The sequence below is a fragment of the Anomaloglossus baeobatrachus genome, chromosome 3 (genome assembly GCF_048569485.1).
Source record: "Anomaloglossus baeobatrachus isolate aAnoBae1 chromosome 3, aAnoBae1.hap1, whole genome shotgun sequence".
In the NCBI taxonomy this organism is placed as follows: Eukaryota; Metazoa; Chordata; class Amphibia; order Anura; family Aromobatidae; genus Anomaloglossus; species Anomaloglossus baeobatrachus.
In genome coordinates, this window is record NC_134355.1 from 185445729 (window position 1) to 185465908 (window position 20180).

General features: G+C 42.0%; 1 protein-coding gene across 3 annotated transcripts in view; it reads right to left on the reverse strand.

The window, feature by feature from the left end:
• Positions 1-20180, reverse strand: part of PHF10 (PHD finger protein 10) — a 129884-nt gene that overhangs the window by 27102 nt on the left and 82602 nt on the right. For all 3 annotated transcript variants that reach the window (XM_075339625.1, XM_075339623.1, XM_075339624.1), the window contains one exon: positions 3894-4043. In XM_075339625.1, coding sequence (XP_075195740.1) covers positions 3894-4043 — 150 coding nt within the window. The remainder of the gene's footprint in view (positions 1-3893; positions 4044-20180) is intronic.

Here is a 20180-nt window from a genome sequence, read left to right on the forward strand (position 1 = left end):
ACATCACAGTAGACAATGGGGCATATACATCACAGGGGAGGGCTTGGAGGAAAATACATCACGGGGGAGGACTGGGAGGAATATACATTACCCGGGGGGGCTGGGATGACTGTAAGGACATCACTGGGGGTATAGACACATCGGGAGGGCACAAGCAGCCCTGGCGAGGCCGAAGGGGCAAAGGCAGCCCTGGAGAGCACGGGCAGCCCTGGAGAGCACGGGCAGCCCTGGAGAGCACGGGCAGCCCTGGAGAGCACGGGCAGCCCTGGAGTGCACGGGCGGCCCTGGAGAGCACGGGCGGCCGTGGGGACGCCGGAAAGGGCACAGGCTGCAGCAGGGATGCCGGAGGGGACACAGGCGGCCGGCGGGATGCTTGGGGGCACAGGCTGCCTTGGAGACGTGCAGGGGCACACACAGGACTCAGGATGCTGAAGGGGCACACAGGAGGACAAACAAATCTCAGAAAAGCTGAGGCAGCCACTCCTCTTCTGTGGAACAAGAGCAAATTGCGCACTTACTCCGCCCACAAAGTATGTCCTCACACTAGCATTGGGTAGTGTGAGGACGTAAGCCTCACAGGGTTTAAAGTGCCAGCAGCAAGCAAGACGCAGCTGCTGCTTGAGCACTGTGGTCCCTGGGAATCTGCCCCAGGGCCGTAAAAAAAGTAATCGCGGGCTGTATACAGCCCATGTACCGGAGGTTCCCCACCCCTGCTCTACGCTCTTATACCTCAACTTCACAAAAAAAAAAAAAAACCTTAGCAGTCAGTCTTTGTTTTTACCAATTTTATTACAAAAAATATATAATTCTATGGTAAAACTTTACACAGTTAATAAACTAACAAAAAACAAATGACAAGCTGGCAATATTATCTATGTGTTTTACAATATATGATCAACATCTCTGCAAAAACTAGTGACCACTAAATCTGAAACAGGTGACAGTCTATAAATCCCTGCCAAACCTGATGGACAACAACCAGGGTATCATTTTGCATGGTAAATTTGCAATACTACAAACCAAATCAACCATGTAATTGGAAACTACCTGGAGCATTCATGCTTCATCCAGTAAAATGGAAAACTCCATAAATATAGTTTACAAAGTAACTTAACACTGCAGCATATTCAGAACAAGGAGCAACAGGCTCAAAGAATTGAATTCTGAGATCACTAATGAGGTTTGTGGTGAGGAGCCTGTATATAATAAATAAGTGCTTTTATTTGTGGTTGATTGCTTAAACGGCGCCAAGTCACTGCACAGGCTGTGCCTGGTACTGCAGTTGACCACCATTCACTTGAATGGATATTAGTTGCAACAACAACATACCTGTCCCTGTTTCTGGGAGAGGGGGAGCTAATCCAGGTTGTCCACCTTGGATGACCCCTTAAAAATAAGATAGAGCTAAATGCAAAACACATTTTCAGAATTACACTTCATACCCAATACCTACCGTATTAATCTGGGGACGACTGAAATGTAAACATTTTCTCACTCTAAGTGCTGTACAGAGCCATGACTAGGCGCCCATCAGAAATATTGCTAGGAAAAAATGGCAGCTCTTCACATTCCCATTGTTATTAGAGGTTTCCCTTTTAATCATTTCCCTTTCATCCCGTTTTATAATCTATTATAGGGCCGATAAATTATTTCACCACATACAAGCATGTATGACTGCACAAAGTTGCTTTTGTGGTTACAGAACAACATTTTCCCTTTACAGCTTCAGTCACACCGGTTATCCTAGTCAATTTTCTATCTTTTTTTCATTATCACTATTTATGAAGCAGGTAGACTGAACTCTTATTCCCTGACTCTTCACAATGGATCAGTTAAAAACAGATGAATCTAGAATAGAAAACTGAAGTACCATGTCTGGCTTCCTAGTTTAATTTTTGTATATTGGGTCCTCATAGACTAATTGGCTAAGTCTGATCTACAAAATGGACATGAAGAGGACATGCTGAGACTCATGGGCCGGAGATATAGATCAGTTTTTAAAACAGATGTGTATATGGACCAATGAACCTCTATGGGTTATCGTGCTGTCCAAGGAAAAGAAAGCACAACACTGTGTCACACGTATGTGTGAACATAGCCTTAGGGAAAAATTAAAACTGGCAGCTTTCTACTCGGAATGAGCAGTTGGATCTCGGATGGGTGCGATAGGGCAGAATCATCATTCACTATATGCCAGAAAAGATGCATTTGTTTCACAACATAAAGTTGCGTGAAAATGTTGTGACTTGACATTTTTACACCGGCTCTCAAATTTTTTTTTCAAAAAGTGGAGCTTAGCGGGAGGGTCATGGCCTACTGCAGGCCTACAGTCACCATAATTTACCAGAAAGTAGTCTGAATTTTAACAAAAATCTACTTCAGCTCGTAAAGTATGTTTTCTGACAAGAGAAAAAATATGATCGGGTCCAGTCTCAAATAAAGGAGTGTCTTTATTAAATTAGTACTGGATCATATATTTTTCTCTTAATCTGAGCTTTTCAGAATCCATGTACATTAATCATTACTGGTGAACTGCCGGCTTTTTTTCTTTTGTTTGATTTGATACGTTTTCTGACGGGCATCCCAAAAGATGCCCAAAAATCATTGAGAGCCATGCACGTCTTAAAGACTTTATCGCATCTCACTCAGACTTTTGAACAAGACTGGAGTCTAAAAGCACCTATCTTGACCAATTCACCCCCAAAGTATTTCCAACAGCAGAGGTCCACATGAAATGTCTATCACGGCTCTTAACAAGGCTATAACTTCCTTTATGTGTCAGGAAGTTTTTCAAGCACAATGCTAGAGCCTTTACCAAGGAATGAGTGACAAGGTAGATACCGTAAATAGCATTGGTATAAATTGATAAAATTGTACGATATTATGCTATAATGGTATACTGCTCAATACAACCTTCCTGTCTACACTCTCTAGGATCTGTTCCTGGTACTCAAGAAAAAAATACATTTTTACAAAAAAAAATAAGACTTCTAGCAGCGACTTTGGCGCCACTGACAGAATACATGCTTTGTGCAAGTTGTCCATAAAGATGGTCAAATAACTCATGGATTATTCAGTTTTTCCACACTACAGAGATAACCATCGTTATATCATCTTGGGACTAAGGTGCTTTTAAAAGGAAACAAAAAATAAATAAAAGTAATTAATAGTAATGAAATGCATTCTAAAAATTATGTGCAAGATGGGAGAACCCATAGTTCTGGAGACGGTTATTTCCCCTTAAATAAATAAAATCTCTACATTAACTGTTCACTGGTGTGCTAGAAAACATATTTAACAAGTACAGATACCTGTGTACACATTTTTTTGGTTCACACCATAAAACAGGACTTACAGTTGCACTTTATGGCTGATGATTAGGAAAGGATGATAAAACTGGAAATATGCCTCGCCTAAACAGAACTCAATGTCATAGTGAAAAAATAACCACGGAGTAAAGCAATCTCTACTTCTACAACATATGTATACACTTTTCCCCGGTTTTGGTAATGTATGTAGAAACACCACAATGGCTTTTCAGCATTAAGATCGGTCTGGTAAAAATAAAAAGGAGGTTAAAACTTAAAATTTGGTTCCTGTAACAGTCTTGGGACGCCAAATAAGTTCAATAGCCACTCCAAAGTAAAGGTTATTGAAAGCCCCCAAGTGAAATAAAGCAGATAAGGTTATAGGAAGAGTAAAACAAAAGAAAAATAAATGAGATAAAGATATGTTTGGAAGAAAAATAAATAAGATATTAATGTGTATAATGAAAAGGAATAAAAACTTAAGTCAGTGTTTGAAAATGGGGGGAAAAAATGTAAAAAGCAAGAGCATTTCAGGTAGAAAGGCTTGTCAGTAAAGAAGCCAAGTCAGGGGCTTTTTTCTTCTACCTTGTACCCAGTTGATTTGGACCCTACAGAACGTTTGGTGCCATCCTTTTTGGGAGTCGATTTTTCTTTTGCCTTCGGTTTTGCCTGAATTGATTCCTCCTGGGTATCCTGTGCATTTTCACCCTCAGACACATTACCAGAGGAACTTTCCTTAAAGAAAATGATATCTGGTAAGGATCACAAGTAAATAAACCCAAACAAAACAAAGTATAGATAAAACATTAGCCCAATCTATCAAAGGGAATCTGTCACCAGGTTTTTGCCACCTAATCAGACCAGCATAACGTAGGGGCAGAGATCCTGATTCCAGCGGTGCTTCCCTTACTGGGCTGCTTGGTGTATTTTTGATGAAATCACTGATAAATCAGCAGTAGATTATCATTAGAGGACTACTTGTCCTGCTGCCAGGTAGTGCAGCAGATTCAGGAGCTCTGTATAACTGCTAGATCTACAGCAGAGAAAACATTTATTTTATCAAAATGACAGCAAACAGCTCAGTAAGTGACATATCGCTGGAATCAGGGTCTATGTCTCCACATTAAGCTGCTCTCACATGGGGTAACAAAAACCTGGTGACAGATTCCCTTTAAACTTGTACTGTACACTGCAGTCTTAATAAAGAACCATGGTGGAGTAAGAGGCATCTGATTCGTTAAGAGGCGCGTGTCACTTATCGTGCACATCCTATAAGTGTCGTGCGCGTAGCCAGAAATCTTACTCCATGACTTGACTTCTAGGAGTCCTTTAACAGCTGATCTCTTCTTACAAAGATAAACTTTCTGTATGTGATCAAGCAATTCACCTTTTTGGCACATAAACGTTCAGCCTGTGCCCTGGGAAAACTTCCAGCACATACTTTAAACATGTCCATAAATTCCTTTACACGTCTAGTACATAGACATAACCACATCCATAGGCCATAACCTGGCAACCCAATGTAACTCACATAATATCACTATGTTACAGATTTTAACAGACACCATATAATGTATATCGCACACATCTTTTTGTTACAATGTTAAAATGACGTTTGGCCTTTTGCCAATCCAGTTACTGTATTTTTCGGACTATAAGGCTATGTGCGCACGTTGCGTACTAGCCCTGCAGATATTTCTGCAGCGATCTGAAGAGCACATGTGCGCTTTAGATCGCTGCAGAAATGTCCGTAGTGAGCGCCGATTCCATGCGCTCTGCCTGCAGCTCCTGCCATAGACAGAGCAGGAGCTGCCGGCAAAGCGCAGGAAAGAAGTGACATGTCACTTCTTTTTGCGCAGCGCTTCGGCAGTAGCCGAAGCGCTGCGCTCTTAGACGCCACGTGCGCACGGCCCCTGCACAATCTCCATAGACTGTGCAGGGGCCGCAGGACGCATGCAGTTACGCTGCGCTACAAAGCGCAGCGTAACTGCATGTTTTTACGCAACATGCGCACATAGCCTAAGGCTATGTGCGCACGTTGTGTACAGTCACTGCAGAAATTTCTGCAGCGATCTGAAGAGCACATGTGCGCTTTAAATCGCTGCAGAAATGTCCGTAGTGAAAGCCGATTCCATGCGCTCTGCCTGCAGCTCCTCCCATAGACAGAGCAGGAGCTGCCGGCAAAGCGCAGGAAAGAAGTGACATGTCACTTATTTTTACCGAAGCGCTGCGCTCTAAAACGCCACGTGCGCACGGCCCCTGCACAATCTCCATAGACTGTGCAGGGGACGCAGGACGCATGCAGTTACGCTGAGCTACAAAGCGCAGCGTAACTGCATGTATTTACGCAACGTGCGCACATAGCCTTAGATGCACCCTTTTTTATTAGAGGAGGAAAAAATAGAAAAAAAAATGTGGTCATGACACACTTATGGGAGGTGGGTCTGCTGCTGACGCTGTTATGGAGGTAATAATATCCCCAAATTCTGTACTCATATCCCCCATTCTGGGCCCCTTCCAGGTAGATATGGCCCCTATCGTGGAATATGTATGTTCCCCATCCTAATGTGTGTGATCCTCCAACCTGGTGTGTGTGTAATTCTATATATATATACACACACACACACACACACACACACACACACGAGTTATATATAATGATCCAACCCTATCCAAGTGTACAGTAATGCCTTTATATACTAAATTTATTTATTGCCTTAATTTTACAGATGTGATGCTCAGCTAACTTTGTTTGATCCTTCCTCTGCACTAGAAGCAAAGTCTCCCATATCTGAAGAGGACCTGCAGTGATGTAATGAGGAGGCAGGGCACTGTGTTGTCCTGTGCTGCTCTGTCCCACCCCTCTTCATTACATCACTGCAGGTCCTTGTCAGCTACGGGAGACTTTGTTTCTAGTGCAGAGGCAGGATCAAACTGAAAGCAATGTGAGCACTCAGCACAGAGACTGCGGCTGTGCTGTGAAGGTATGCCGTGTGCCGTGCTCTGGCCCGGACACTGCAGTGATCTGCACTTCCTGTGGGCCAGACATGACTGTAGCGGCACCCTGCTCCTGCCTCCTAAACAGCGGACACACAGTCTCCCCAGCCGCTGCAGGAAGTCGGCGGCTGGAGCTCCCATGTGTGTCCTCTGTTTACATTAACAAGTATTGATTTGCTGCTGCTCACACCCGCTTCTAGTCACTGACTGAAGAGAGCGGAGAGAGGTGGGCGGGGAGCAGCTAATGAATATTCACTTACTTTAAACAGCGGGTACACGTGGTTTCTCCAGCCGCAGGCTTCCTGCAGCAGCGACCCTCCCTGCCTCCTGTGATCCCACTCCACAGCCGCTCCCTCCCCACAGCTCCCTACCCCGCAGGTACCCCGCTTTGACATTCAGACCATAAGACGCACCCCACACTTTCATCCCAAATTTGGAGGAAAAAAAGTGTGTCTTATGGTCCGAAAAATACGGTTCTTCTATCGTGACAAAGCATTATTTCTCCTTTTTGAAGCACGATTTCTGCAGGACACGTTCACCTACCATCCTCCATAGTAAGCTATATACACACATCCGTATGACCGTTATCAACCTACAGAAAAGGAATTCTTTTTTCCTCAGGTGTCCCATCCTAGCTGCATCTTTTTTTTCTCTGAAGAAGACTTTCTGAAATATTTTTATCAATTGACACTTAGCATTGGATAAGATAAATACAGACTCCCATGGTCTTTAATGGCCAGGCCAGCCATATACTGAGTTGTGTACACTGTGTAATTAAAATTAGGTTGTGAATGTTACATACAAACCAAAAAAGGGGTCAATATATTCTCATTGTATTTATTTCCCGATGAACTTTCAATGCTTGAAATGCCACACATCAAAGTATGGATCTACATTACTGTCAGATAGGAAAAATGTCCTTTTTCCACCTTAGCAGAACGTCATTGTGGTGATGACTCATTGCGTTGGGTACCAATGTGCACACATCTGCCATCTCTCCAGACAGTGTAAATCAGCAGCGTAGGAAAATTATGTTAAAACTTAGCTTTTAATAATGAACCATTAAAAGAGTACGCAATGACAAACAACGATAAACAAACAACACATGTAGAAGTGGACATGGTCTCATCATGCCTCTTATCTCTGGATCCCCTGATGACTCACTTTGTGATGAAACGCGTCGGGAAGGAGTGACACAAGGAGTGACTGAACGAGGAACCTGAGGAACTGTGAGGTAGCTTCCACCCCCCTCCCCGTGAATCTTTCCCTCACTGTTAACGATTCTACGTCTTGGGTGAAATTGTTCCTTAATTGTTGTTTCTTGGCAGTCACTTTATTTGTCCTGTCGGACTGTTCTGTGATTATTATAGTCTGATGTAACAAGCGGGCTTGGTGGCAAGATTTGATACTATTTGGGTAATTGTCACAGCCCACTGAGGCACTTGATTATATAGCCACTTCTACATGTGTTGTTTGTTTATTGTTGTTTGTACAAGCAGTAATAAAAAAGAGAAAAGGCTAGGCACTGCAAGCCCAGGTGTGTACTCACGAGGCTGTGGTTTTTCCTTGGATCACAGATCTCCAGCCGGTCCCTGTGGTGCTCAGCCAAGGTATAGAAATCCAATATGAGCTTCAAGTAAGAAGGAATGGCGGCAACTCACTGGTGAACGTTAACGGCAATTTTTATTGCACAATCTGCAGCATTGTTACAATGTAACCAGGGAGGGGGGAGTGCAGGGGCGCCGGACGACGGCCGTTTCGCACCGTAGCAGGTGCTTCCACAGGTCCGAATTAGCAAAGTCAGATGAACCTCCCTCTTATGGAGGAGTCTGACAGGTGCAACTAAAAAGCTCAATGGCTGATACCAGATAACAACAGCGTAACAGTATAATCCATATTACAGATAATCAATCAAAGTTGGATAGAGAAAACGAATACAGAGTGTAGAGAAAGTTATCAGCAAGGAATATGATGAACATTTATCATATATACTTGTTCCCTCTTCCAATAGAGATGCATTGCTGCTGAAAACCGAGAAGGTCTTTTTTTATATATATTGTGTGTAACACAATGTTATACCTTCTACTTGTTTTTTTACTTTTTTATTATTAAATCGTTTTAAAGATTATTTATTACTCTATTTTGAGAGGATAAAATCCTTATGTATGAAAAAATATGCTCTGCCGTGCAAGAAAAAAAAAAAAAAAAAAAACTACGATTATGGATCTGCCAAAGCAAGTACTTTTTTTCAAAAGGAAAATTTATGACCGTAAGTATGTGCATGGGTTGGATGTAATATCTATATTTATTCTTTACTTATTTTACTTTTTTTTATGCCCTACTTTTAATTTAAAGATATCTGGCCTCTACTGGGGGGCTTTTTTCTATCTTTTAGCAGGAAATTTAAACACGCTAAGTGCCCGTTATAGGAAAACGGACATGTCGTTACGGTCATTGAGTCCCAAAGGACCCAATGCCTTAACCTCCATAATGAGGCGCGATTCCCTCTCAAAATAGAGTAATAAATAATCTTTAAAACGATTTAATAATAAAAAAGTAAAAAAACAAGTAGAAGGTATAACATTGTGTTACACACAATATATATAAAAAAAGACCTTCTCGGTTTTCAGCAGCAATGCATCTCTATTGGAAGAGGGAACAAGTATATATGATAAATGTTCATCATATTCCTTGCTGATAACTTTCTCTACACTCTGTATTCGTTTTCTCTATCCAACTTTGATTGATTATCTGTAATATGGATTATACTGTTACGCTGTTGTTATCTGGTATCAGCCATTGAGCTTTTTAGTTGCACCTGTCAGACTCCTCCATAAGAGGGAGGTTCATCTGACTTTGCTAATTCGGACCTGTGGAAGCACCTGCTACGGTGCGAAACGGCCGTCGTCCGGCGCCCCTGCACTCCCCCCTCCCTGGTTACATTGTAACAATGCTGCAGATTGTGCAATAAAAATTGCCGTTAACGTTCACCAGTGAGTTGCCGCCATTCCTTCTTACTTGAAGCTCATATTGGATTTCTATACCTTGGCTGAGCACCACAGGGACCGGCTGGAGATCTGTGATCCAAGGAAAAACCACAGCCTCGTGAGTACACACCTGGGCTTGCAGTGCCTAGCCTTTTCTCTTTTTTATTACTGCTTGTGTGGACTGTTTCTTGGCTATAGAGCACGCAACCCATTATAGAATAAAAAGGTGTATATTTACTCTTACACAATGGATGTCGTGGATGTTGATACCACAGATCCTGAAGATACTAATATTTTTTCAGGGAGGGAGGATGCAGTAGCGTTTTTTACTTGTTGCAACAGCGCCGCAGATACAGAAATCCTAGGAAATAAAAATCTTGAAATGAAGATAGGAAACCTGGCAGAGAAAGAGATAGGATTATTTTGGACCGTGCAATCTTTGAGAGCCTATATAGACTGCCAAAGAGTACCTCGAGGACTACGTGTCCTAAAGAATATTTCATTCTACCAAGAGGATGCAGCTTTTGTGTCTGAATGGGAACAAGTACAACAGGAGTGCTCATTGCGATTCTTAAGCCTAGTGCTAAAAAAGAATGAATCTGAACACACTTTAATCACAGAAGAACTGCTGAGACTCCGTAGAGAATTGGAGGGCAGATTGTCTAAAGAGGACTGGTCACTATTCCTAAAAAAACTGGATAAAAAATTAATTCCTTTACAAAACCAAATAAAGGAAAGGAAACGGGAGAAGTTCTTGCGGGACAAATCTGACTACGAGTTAAAAAGAATTTTCTCATGGAAAAAGACACCTAGGAACTTTTCTGCCACTTTTAATTACAATAAAAAATCTAAAAAAAGATTATACAAACAAAACCAAAACGAAAAAAGGAACGCCTGGACGACCGACTCAGATTCAAGCGGGGTAGAGGATTTACCACCCCCCAAGAGAAAAGCGAGCATGGTCCCCACTACTAGTGCCTTTACAACGGCCCCTTTGGAAAAAGGACAAGGAGAGGAAGGGGCAAGAAAAAATCTTTTTACGGACAAAAAGAAGCAGGTGTCATGGAGAGATTAGATACCTATACCTCTAAGGAAAATACCATCTGGAATTTATCCTCTCATAATCTGGATATTCATATGATAGCTGTGCTGAATAAAGGACTGAATTATTGCATACCAGAGACCTTTAACTTTTCAGATTTTCAGATTGACCTTTTTAAAAGCTGTCGCAAAATACACCTAGCTAAATTTTATAACAACAAGAGTGAACCCCAGCCAAAAATAATCCAAGGGGAGAGCCCAGTAACAATTGGCCCCTTGGGCTTTTTTGGTCCTAAGAGTGCATTTGGAGATATTAGTGAGGATGCGTTGTTTCTATCTGAGCTGAGCGAGGAAAATCTCGACGCTCCTGTTAGCAACAATGGGGTTCAATGTGGTAACCCACCCTTTAGAGGAGGCTTAAAATCTACCTTCATCCCTCCAACTGCACCAGGCAATGTAATAGATCTGTTTCAAAATTTGGTTATTAAGGATATAGAGGCACTGAACTATCCTGAAGCTCCAAAGAACCTGACTTATGCAGAGGATAAGGCATTAAAAACTATACAATCTTGGGACGATATCGTTATCCGTAGACCCGATAAGGGAGGGGGTACAGTCCTCTGGCCCAAGAAGTTGTACATGGAGGAGGCAGACAGGCAGCTAGGGGATTCCTCCGCATATGAAAGAATTATGTTTGATCCCACAAATAGATATAAGGAAAAACTTCGGTCTTTCCTGAACAAAAAAGTTGCAAATGGTTTTCTATCCAGCAAAATGGCAGAAAAGCTACTACCTTTGTATCCACAGAAGCCACATTGGTACTGCCTACCTAAAATCCACAAACATAGTGAAAAACCACCTGGGCGCCCTATAGTCTCGGGCATAGGCTCGGTTTTTGAGCCCCTATCCGAGTATATAGATTGGCTTCTTCACCCATTGCTGGATAGAATTCCATCATATGTCAGGGATACTGGCATGTTTGTTTCCACCTTAGATTCTTTTGAATGGCAGGAGGGCTTTGTGATGGCTTCTATCGATATAGAAAGCCTATACACCAGAATACCCCAAGATCAAGGGGTCCAGATCATTAAACAACTAATCGTCAATCTAGGTGTAGAACATAATATGGCTTGCTTCATAGAGGAAGCATTAAATCTTATTTTGAAGCATAATTCTTTCAAATTCGGGGAACAATGGTTCCATCAATGCGGGGGTACCGCGATGGGTACCCCCGTAGCTTGTTCATTCGCAAACCTCTTCTTGGCTTCAATGGAAGACACATTGATTTATAGCACCACTAATCCCTTTCTGAAGCACATAAAAAAATATCTCAGATACGTGGACGATATTTTTCTGGTCTGGGATGGGTCGGAATCAGACTTTCAGGACTTTGTCCAGTTTTTAAATGAAACCAACACCCATAACATGAAATTCACCAGTGTGTTTGGAGGTACTGTGCTGGAATTCTTGGACGTGAGGCTTACACTAGAAAATGGTGAGTTAACACGGGAAGTGTTTAGGAAGCCCACGTCCAAGAATTCACTACTGCACTATGAAAGCTACCACCCATCCCATACCAAGCAGTCCCTCCCATTCAGCCAATTCCTACGTATAAAAAGGATTAACAACAACAAGAAAAAATATGAAGAGCAGAGTGTCGATTTAGCAACCAGATTACAGAATAGGGGTTACCCACTCGATATTATTGAAAAAGCCCGGCTCCGCTCCAACTCCAGACCCCCTGAGCTTACTAATAAAAAACAAAGAAAAACTGGGGAAGAAAATTCTGGTAGATTCCTTTTTAGTTTCAAGTTTGGCCCAATGGACAGCATTATCCGGTCCAGTATAAAAAGACACTGGCATTTAATAGAGGAGGATTTTGATTTATCTACTAGGGCAAAGAAAGGACCGTTGGTGACATATAGAAGGAGCAAAAACTTGGGAGACCTACTTGTACAGAACAGGCTTACTAGCCACAAAAAAACATGGTTAGACCGTGCCCAACCGATAGGGAACTATAGGTGTGGGGACTGTAATTTTTGCTCCTTCCATCTGACAGCCAAGGTCCTGAATATAGGTGAACATAATTTCACCGTTAGACATTTCATCTCATGCAAGACCAAATTTGTTGTATATGTAATCTTTTGCCCTTGTTCCTTCTTCTATATAGGGAAAACCATACGCTGCCTATACGTACGTTTTCGAGAACACTATAATTCCATCTTAACAGGGAAGGGGTCCCCCAGGCTAATTAGGCACATTAGAGAACATCACGCAGGTAATCCAGATGTTCTATCTTTTGCGGGTGTATTCAAGATCACCCCATCTGGAAGAGGTGGCGATACTCATAAACAACTCTTACAGAGGGAATCGCGCCTCATTATGGAGGTTAAGGCATTGGGTCCTTTGGGACTCAATGACCGTAACGACATGTCCGTTTTCCTATAACGGGCACTTAGCGTGTTTAAATTTCCTGCTAAAAGATAGAAAAAAGCCCCCCAGTAGAGGCCAGATATCTTTAAATTAAAAGTAGGGCATAAAAAAAAAGTAAAATAAGTAAAGAATAAATATAGATATTACATCCAACCCATGCACATACTTACTGTCATAAATTTTCCTTTTGAAAAAAAGTACTTGCTTTGGCAGATCCATAATCGTAGTTTGTTTTTTTTTTTTTTTTTCTTGCACGGCAGAGCATATTTTTTCATACATAAGGATTTTATCCTCTCAAAATAGAGTAATAAATAGAGATGAGCGAACCGGTCCCGGTTCGGCTCGAGGCCGGTTCGCCGAACGGGGGTCCCGTTCGAGTTCGGTTCGTCGAACGTTCGACGAACCGAACTCGAACGTATAGGCTATAATGGGAGGCAATCACAAACACATAAAAATGCATTATAAATGTACACAAACAGTTAATAAACATTGCCATAACACTTACCGGTCCTCGCGATCCCTTCTGCACTCTGTCTCCTGCCGCTATTCCATCCGATGATCGCTGAATCCTCCCGGTGACCTGCACTGCCAGCAGAGAAGCAGGACCTATCGTGACGTCAAAATAGCCATGTGACCAGTCACGTGGCTATTATCTCATTGGCTACAGACTGGTCACATGACTATGACACGTCATGTAGGACCTGCGAGTGCATCTCTCCGGTACACGGTGCACATATGTGTATCGCCGTGTACCGGCGACATGCTCTAGCACACGGTCGACTCCCCGTTCCGTTAGGGACCGGCTGACACAGCCGGTCATTAACGGAGATCACCGTTGCCATAGCAACGCAGTTAGCGGTGACGTCACCGCTAACCGCGGCTCCGGGAGCACCGTTGCTATGGTAACGCGTCTGTCAGCGTTACCGCTAGCAGCCAGCAGTGATCACTCACGGAGTGAAGGCTGTACGCTGCTTCCCGATTGTAGTGAGCATTGTAGTTAGGATGGAGGTTCCCCAGCCCCAAGTGATGCCCCTCACTACAATCGTCACTACTACTACACTAGAAAGAAAGAAGACAGAAGAGCAGGATCGTGGAGGGCTGACAGGGGTAATAAAGATGGAGTCTCTAATGTGTCTGTGTATTTATTTCTATTAAAGTATTTTTTCTCTGTGTGGTGTCTTTTTTTAACCCTTTATTGGAGATTCTTAATGGCCGGGTCAAACGTGCCTGACATTAAGAATCTCTGGCTTAATACTGGCTGGTAAAACAAAGCCAGTATTAACTCATGATTACCCAACAAGCCACCCGGCTCCAGGGCTGTTGGAAGAGTTGGATACAGCGCCAGATGATGGCGCTTCTATGAGAGCGCCATTTTCTGGGACGGCTGCGGACTGAAATCCGCAGCAGAGGCGCCCACAAACCTCGGGCTAACCTGTGCTGCGGATTCCAATCCCCAGCTGCCTAGTTGTACCCGGCTGGACACAAAAATAGGGTGAAGCCCACGTCATTTGTTTTTTAATTATTTCATGAAATAAGTGAAATAATTAAAAAAAACGGGCTTCCCTATATTTTTGGTTCCCAGCCGGGTACAAATAGGCAACTGGGGGTTGGAGGCAGCCCGTGGCTGCCAGCTGTACCTGGCTAGCATACAAAAATATAGCGAAGCCCACGTCATTTTTTTGGTGGGCAAAAAACTTCTGCATACAGTCCTGGATGGAGTATGCTGAGCCTTGTAGTTCTGCAGCTGCTGTCTGCTCTTCTCCATACAGACAGACAGCAGCTGCAGAACTACAAGGCTCAGCATACTCCATCCAGGACTGTATGCAGAAGTTTTTTGCCCCCTGAAAAAATTATGTGGCTTCGCCATATTTTTGTATGCTAGCCAGGTACAGCAGGCAGGTACGGCTGCCCCCAACCCCCAGTTGCCTATTTGTACCCGGCTGGGAACCAAAAATAAAGGGAAGCCCTTTTTTTATTATTTCATGAATTTCATGAAATAATTAGAAAACAAATGACGTAGGCTTTGCCCCATTTTTGTGTCCAGCCAGGTACAACTAGGCAGCTGGGATTGGAATCCGCACCACCGGTTGGCCTGAGCTTTCTGGGCCCCACTGCTGCGAATTGCAGTCTGCAGCCACCTCAGAAAATGGCATTTTCATAGAAGCGCCATCTTCTGGCGCTGTATCCAACTCTTCCAGCACCTGCCTGCTATACCTGGCTAGCATACAAAAATATGGCGAAGCTCACGTCCTTTTTTTGTAGCTTTTTGGCAAAAAAAAAAAAAATGCTTCCCTGGATTTTCCATTGCCAGTGAAGGTAACACCAAGCAGTGGGGGTTAGCAGCCAGTAGCTGCTTGGATTACCCTTAGCTAGCAATACAAAAAATGCAGTGGGAGCTAACATATATTTTTTTTAATTATTTATTTAAATAACTAAAAATAAAATGGGCTTCCCTGTATTTTGATTGCTGGACATCACAGTGCTGTAAAAATAAATCTTTAAAAAAATGACGTAGCGCTCCGCGGTATTTTTGATTCTCAGCGCAGATAAAGCAGACAGCTATGGGTTGCCACCCCCATCTGCCTGCCGTTACCTTGGTTGGCAATCAAAATACAGGGAAGCCCATTAATTTTTTCTATTTAAAAAATAGTTAAAAAAAAAAAATTACGTTGGGTCCCCCCATTTTTGATAGCCAGCTAGGGTAAAGCAGACGGCTGTAGCCTGAAAACCACAGCTGGCAGCTTTACCGTGGTTGGGGATCCAATGTGGAGGTCCCCTCAGGCTCTTTTTTATAATTATTTTATAAATATTAATAATTACACAATAAAAGTAGGGGACCCCCCAAATTGGATCACCAGCCAAGGTAAAGCGGACAGCTGTGGTCTGGTATTCTCAGGGTGGGAAGGTCCATAGTTATTGGGCCTTCACAGCCTAAAAATAGCAGGCCGCAGGCACCCCAGACGTGGCGCATCCACTAGATGCGCCAATCCTGGCGCTTCACCCCAGCTCATCCCGTGCCCTGGTGCAGTGGCAAACGGGGTAATAAATCGGGTTGATACTAGCTGTAAAGTCACCTGAGATCAAGCCCAGCAGTTTGTGATGTCATGGCGTCTATTAGATACCCAACATCATAAACTGTCAGTACTAACAAAAACAAAAAATCGACAAAAGAAATTTATTTGAAAAAACAGTCCCCAAAACATTTCCTCTTTCACCAATTTATTGTAAGAAAAAAAATAAAGGGGTCCCACGACGACTCTGGACCGTCTAGAATATGGGGGGGAGACACTCAGGGAACGTATCCCCCATTTTCTAGGAGTGCGGACCCTTCATGTGAGGAGTGTGGGTGCAATGAATCTGCACTCACTCTCCCCGGGTCCACAGCAGCAGAGTCCATGTCGTAATGGTTGCTACCAAAGCTGCAATGCCCTGCTCATGAGGTAAGGGCATGCCTAATCAGGAGAACTACTGTAGAGGAAGCTCTGCTCACTGGTATATAGGTGCTCAGAGGTAATAATAGATAAAATTAGTGAGTAACCTCGGCACTCTATATCTCCCAGACTAAGTCAGTAAGTCACAACGGATAGTAATGCAAAATCACTCTTTATTGGTCCGTATTAAGAAAAATTTTTTTTCATAAGCATATATGTTTTTGTCCAAAACAAGTTACAAATGACGTTTCGGCCTGAGCCTTCGTCAGATTGGACTTATCTGCATGTAATCATGAAAAATGACAATAATCAGTATCACATAAGAGTGAGAGAACAATAACATAAACTCGAACAATGTAGAGGTACAATTGGGATGCAGCAAAAAAATTGCAACACAGCAAGAAATGAAACACATGATACAAATGTCATAATACAGTACAAGGACAATATAGTAATGACAAATATGGGGTCAGAGTAGACTTAGACAGCTCTGGTACGAAAGAGATGTCAATCATAAAGTAACATGTGCAGTAGGTGTAGAGCTACAGTATGCATGGCAGAGCTAATGGGTAGACCGACCATAGAAAAAGTGGAGAAAAAGTGGAGAAAAAGTGGAGAATAAGTGGAACATAAGAGGAGAAAAAGTGGAGAAAAAGTGGAGAAAAAAGTGGAGAAAAAGTGGAGAAAAAGTGGAGAAAAAGTGGAGAAAAAGTGGAGAAAAAGTGGAGATTAAGAGGAGATTAAGAGGAGAAAAAGTGGAGAAAAAAGTGGAGAAAAAGTGGAGCATAAGTGGAGAAAAAGTGGAGAAAAAGTGGAGAAAAAGTGGAGCATAAGAGGAGAAAAAGTGGAGAAAAAGTGGAGAAAAAGTGGAGCATAAGAGGAGAAAAAGTGGAGAAAAAGTGGAGAAAAAGTGGAGCATAAGAGGAGAAAAAGTGGAGAAAAAGTGGAGCATAAGAGGAGAAAAAGTGGAGATTAAGAGGAGAAAAAGTGGAGAAAAAGTGGAGCATAAAAGGAGAAAAAGTGGAGAAAAAGTGGAGAAAAAGTGGAGCATAAGAGGAGAAAAAGTGGAGATTAAGAGGAGAAAAAGTGGAGAAAAAGTGGAGAAAAAGTGGAGAAAAAGTGGAGAAAAAGTGGAGAAAAAGTGGAGCATAAGAGGAGAAAAAGTGGAGAAAAAAGTGGAGAAAAAGTGGAGAAAAAGTGGAGCATAAGAGGAGAAAAAGTGGAGAAAAAGTGGAGCATAAGAGGAGAAAAAGTGGAGAAAAAGTGGAGCATAAGAGGAGAAAAAGTGGAGATTAAGAGGAGAAAAAGTGGAGAAAAAGTGGAGCATAAGAGGAGAAAAAGTGGAGAAAAAGTGGAGAAAAAGTGGAGCATAAGAGGAGAAAAAGTGGAGATTAAGAGGAGAAAAAGTGGAGAAAAAGTGGAGAAAAAGTGGAGAAAAAGTGGAGAAAAAGTGGAGAAAAAGTGGAGAAAAAGTGGAGCATAAGAGGAGAAAAAGTGGAGAAAAAAGTGGAGGAAAAAGTGGAGAAAAAGTGGAGATTAAGAGGAGAAAAAGTGGAGCATAAGAGGAGAAAAAGTGGAGAAAAAAGTGGAGAAAAAGTGGAGAAAGTGGAGAAAAAAATGGAGAAAAAGTGGAGAAAAAGTGGAGAATAAGAGGAGAAAAAGTGGAGAATAAGTGGAGAAAAAAATGGAGAAAAAGTGGAGAAAAAGTGGAGCATAAGAGGAGAAAAAGTGGAGAAAAAGTGGAGAAAAAGTGGAGAAAAAGTGGAGCATAAGAGGAGAAAAAGTGGAGAAAAAGTGGAGAAAAAGTGGAGAAAAAGTGGAGAAAAAGTGGAGAAAAAGTGGAGAAAAAGTGGAGAAAAAGTGGAGCATAAGAGGAGAAAAAGTGGAGAAAAAAGTGGAGAAAAAGTGGAGAAAAAGTGGAGAAAAAGTGGAGAAAAAGTGGAGAAAAAGTGGAGAAAAAGTGGAGAAAAAGTGGAGATTAAGAGGAGAAAAAGTGGAGAAAAAGTGGAGAAAAAGTGGAGCATAAGAGGAGAAAAAGTGGAGAAAAAAGTGGAGAAAACGTGGAGAAAACGTGGAGAAAAAGTGGAGAAAAAGTGGAGCATAAGAGGAGAAAAAGTGGAGAAAAAGTGGAGAAAAAAGTGGAGAAAAAGTGGAGAAAAAGTGGAGAAAAAGTGGAGAAAAAGTGGAGAAAAAGTGGAGAAAAAGTGGAGAAAAAGTGGAGATTAAGAGGAGAAAAAGTGGAGAAAAAGTGGAGCATAAGAGGAGAAAAAGTGGAGAAAAAAGTGGAGAAAACGTGGAGAAAACGTGGAGAAAAAGTGGAGAAAAAGTGGAGAAAAAGTGGAGAAAAAGTGGAGAAAAAGTGGAGAAAAAGTGGAGAAAAAGTGGAGAAAAAGTGGAGAAAAAGTGGAGAAAAAGTGGAGAAAAAGTGGAGCATAAGAGGAGAAAAAGTGGAGAAAAAAGTGGAGCATAAGAGGAGAAAAAGTGGAGAAAAAAGTGGAGAAAAAAGTGGAGAAAACGTGGAGAAAACGTGGAGAAAAAGTGGAGAAAAAGTGGAGAAAAAGTGGAGAAAAAGTGGAGAAAAAGTGGAGAAAAAGTGGAGAAAAAGTGGAGAAAAAGTGGAGCATAAGAGGAGAAAACGTGGAGAAAAAAGTGGAGAAAACGTGGAGAAAACGTGGAGAAAACGTGGAGAAAAAAGTGGAGAAAAAAGTGGAGAAAACGTGGAGAAAAAGTGGAGAAAAAGTGGAGAAAAAGTGGAGAAAAAGTGGAGCATAAGAGGAGAAAAAGTGGAGAAAAAGTGGAGAAAAAAGTGGAGAAAAAGTGGAGAAAAAGTGGAGAAAAAGTGGAGAAAAAGTGGAGAAAAAGTGGAGAAAAAGTGGAGATTAAGAGGAGAAAAAGTGGAGAAAAAGTGGAGCATAAGAGGAGAAAAAGTGGAGAAAAAAGTGGAGAAAACGTGGAGAAAAAGTGGAGAAAAAGTGGAGAAAAAGTGGAGAAAAAGTGGAGAAAAAGTGGAGAAAAAGTGGAGCATAAGAGGAGAAAAAGTGGAGAAAAAAGTGGAGAAAAAGTGGAGAAAACGTGGAGAAAAAGTGGAGAAAAAGTGGAGAAAAAGTGGAGAAAAAGTGGAGATTAAGAGGAGAAAAAGTGGAGAAAAAGTGGAGAAAAAGTGGAGAAAAAGTGGAGCATAAGAGGAGAAAAAGTGGAGAAAAAAGTGGAGAAAAAGTGGAGAAAAAGTGGAGATTAAGAGGAGAAAAAGTGGAGCATAAGAGGAGAAAAAGTGGAGAAAAAAGTGGAGAAAAAGTGGAGAATAAGAGGAGAAAAAGTGGAGAATAAGTGGAGAAAAAGTGGAGAATAAGAGGAGAAAAAGTGGAGAATAAGTGGAGAAAAAGTGGAGAATAAGAGGAGAAAAAGTGGAGAATAAGTGGAGAAAAAAATGGAGAAAAAGTGGAGAAAAAGTGGAGAAAAAGTGGAGCATAAGAGGAGAAAAAGTGGAGAAAAAGTGGAGAAAAAGTGGAGAAAACGTGGAGAAAACGTGGAGAAAAAGTGGAGAAAAAGTGGAGCATAAGAGGAGAAAAAGTGGAGAAAAAAGTGGAGAAAAAGTGGAGAAAAAGTGGAGCATAAGAGGAGAAAAAGTGGAGAAAAAGTGGAGAAAAAGTGGAGCATAAGAGGAGAAAAAGTGGAGAAAAAGTGGAGAAAAAGTGGAGAAAGTGGAGCATAAGAGGAGAAAAAGTGGAGAAAAAGTGGAGAAAAAAGTGGAGAAAAAGTGGAGAAAAAGTGGAGAAAAAGTGGAGAAAAAGTGGAGAAAAAGTGGAGAAAAAGTGGAGCATAAGAGGAGCATAAGAGGAGAAAAAGTGGAGAAAAAAGTGGAGAAAACGTGGAGAAAAAGTGGAGAAAAAGTGGAGAATAAGAGGAGAAAAAGTGGAGATTAAGAGGAGAAAAAGTGGAGAAAAAGTGGAGAAAAAGTGGAGAAAAAGTGGAGAAAAAAGTGG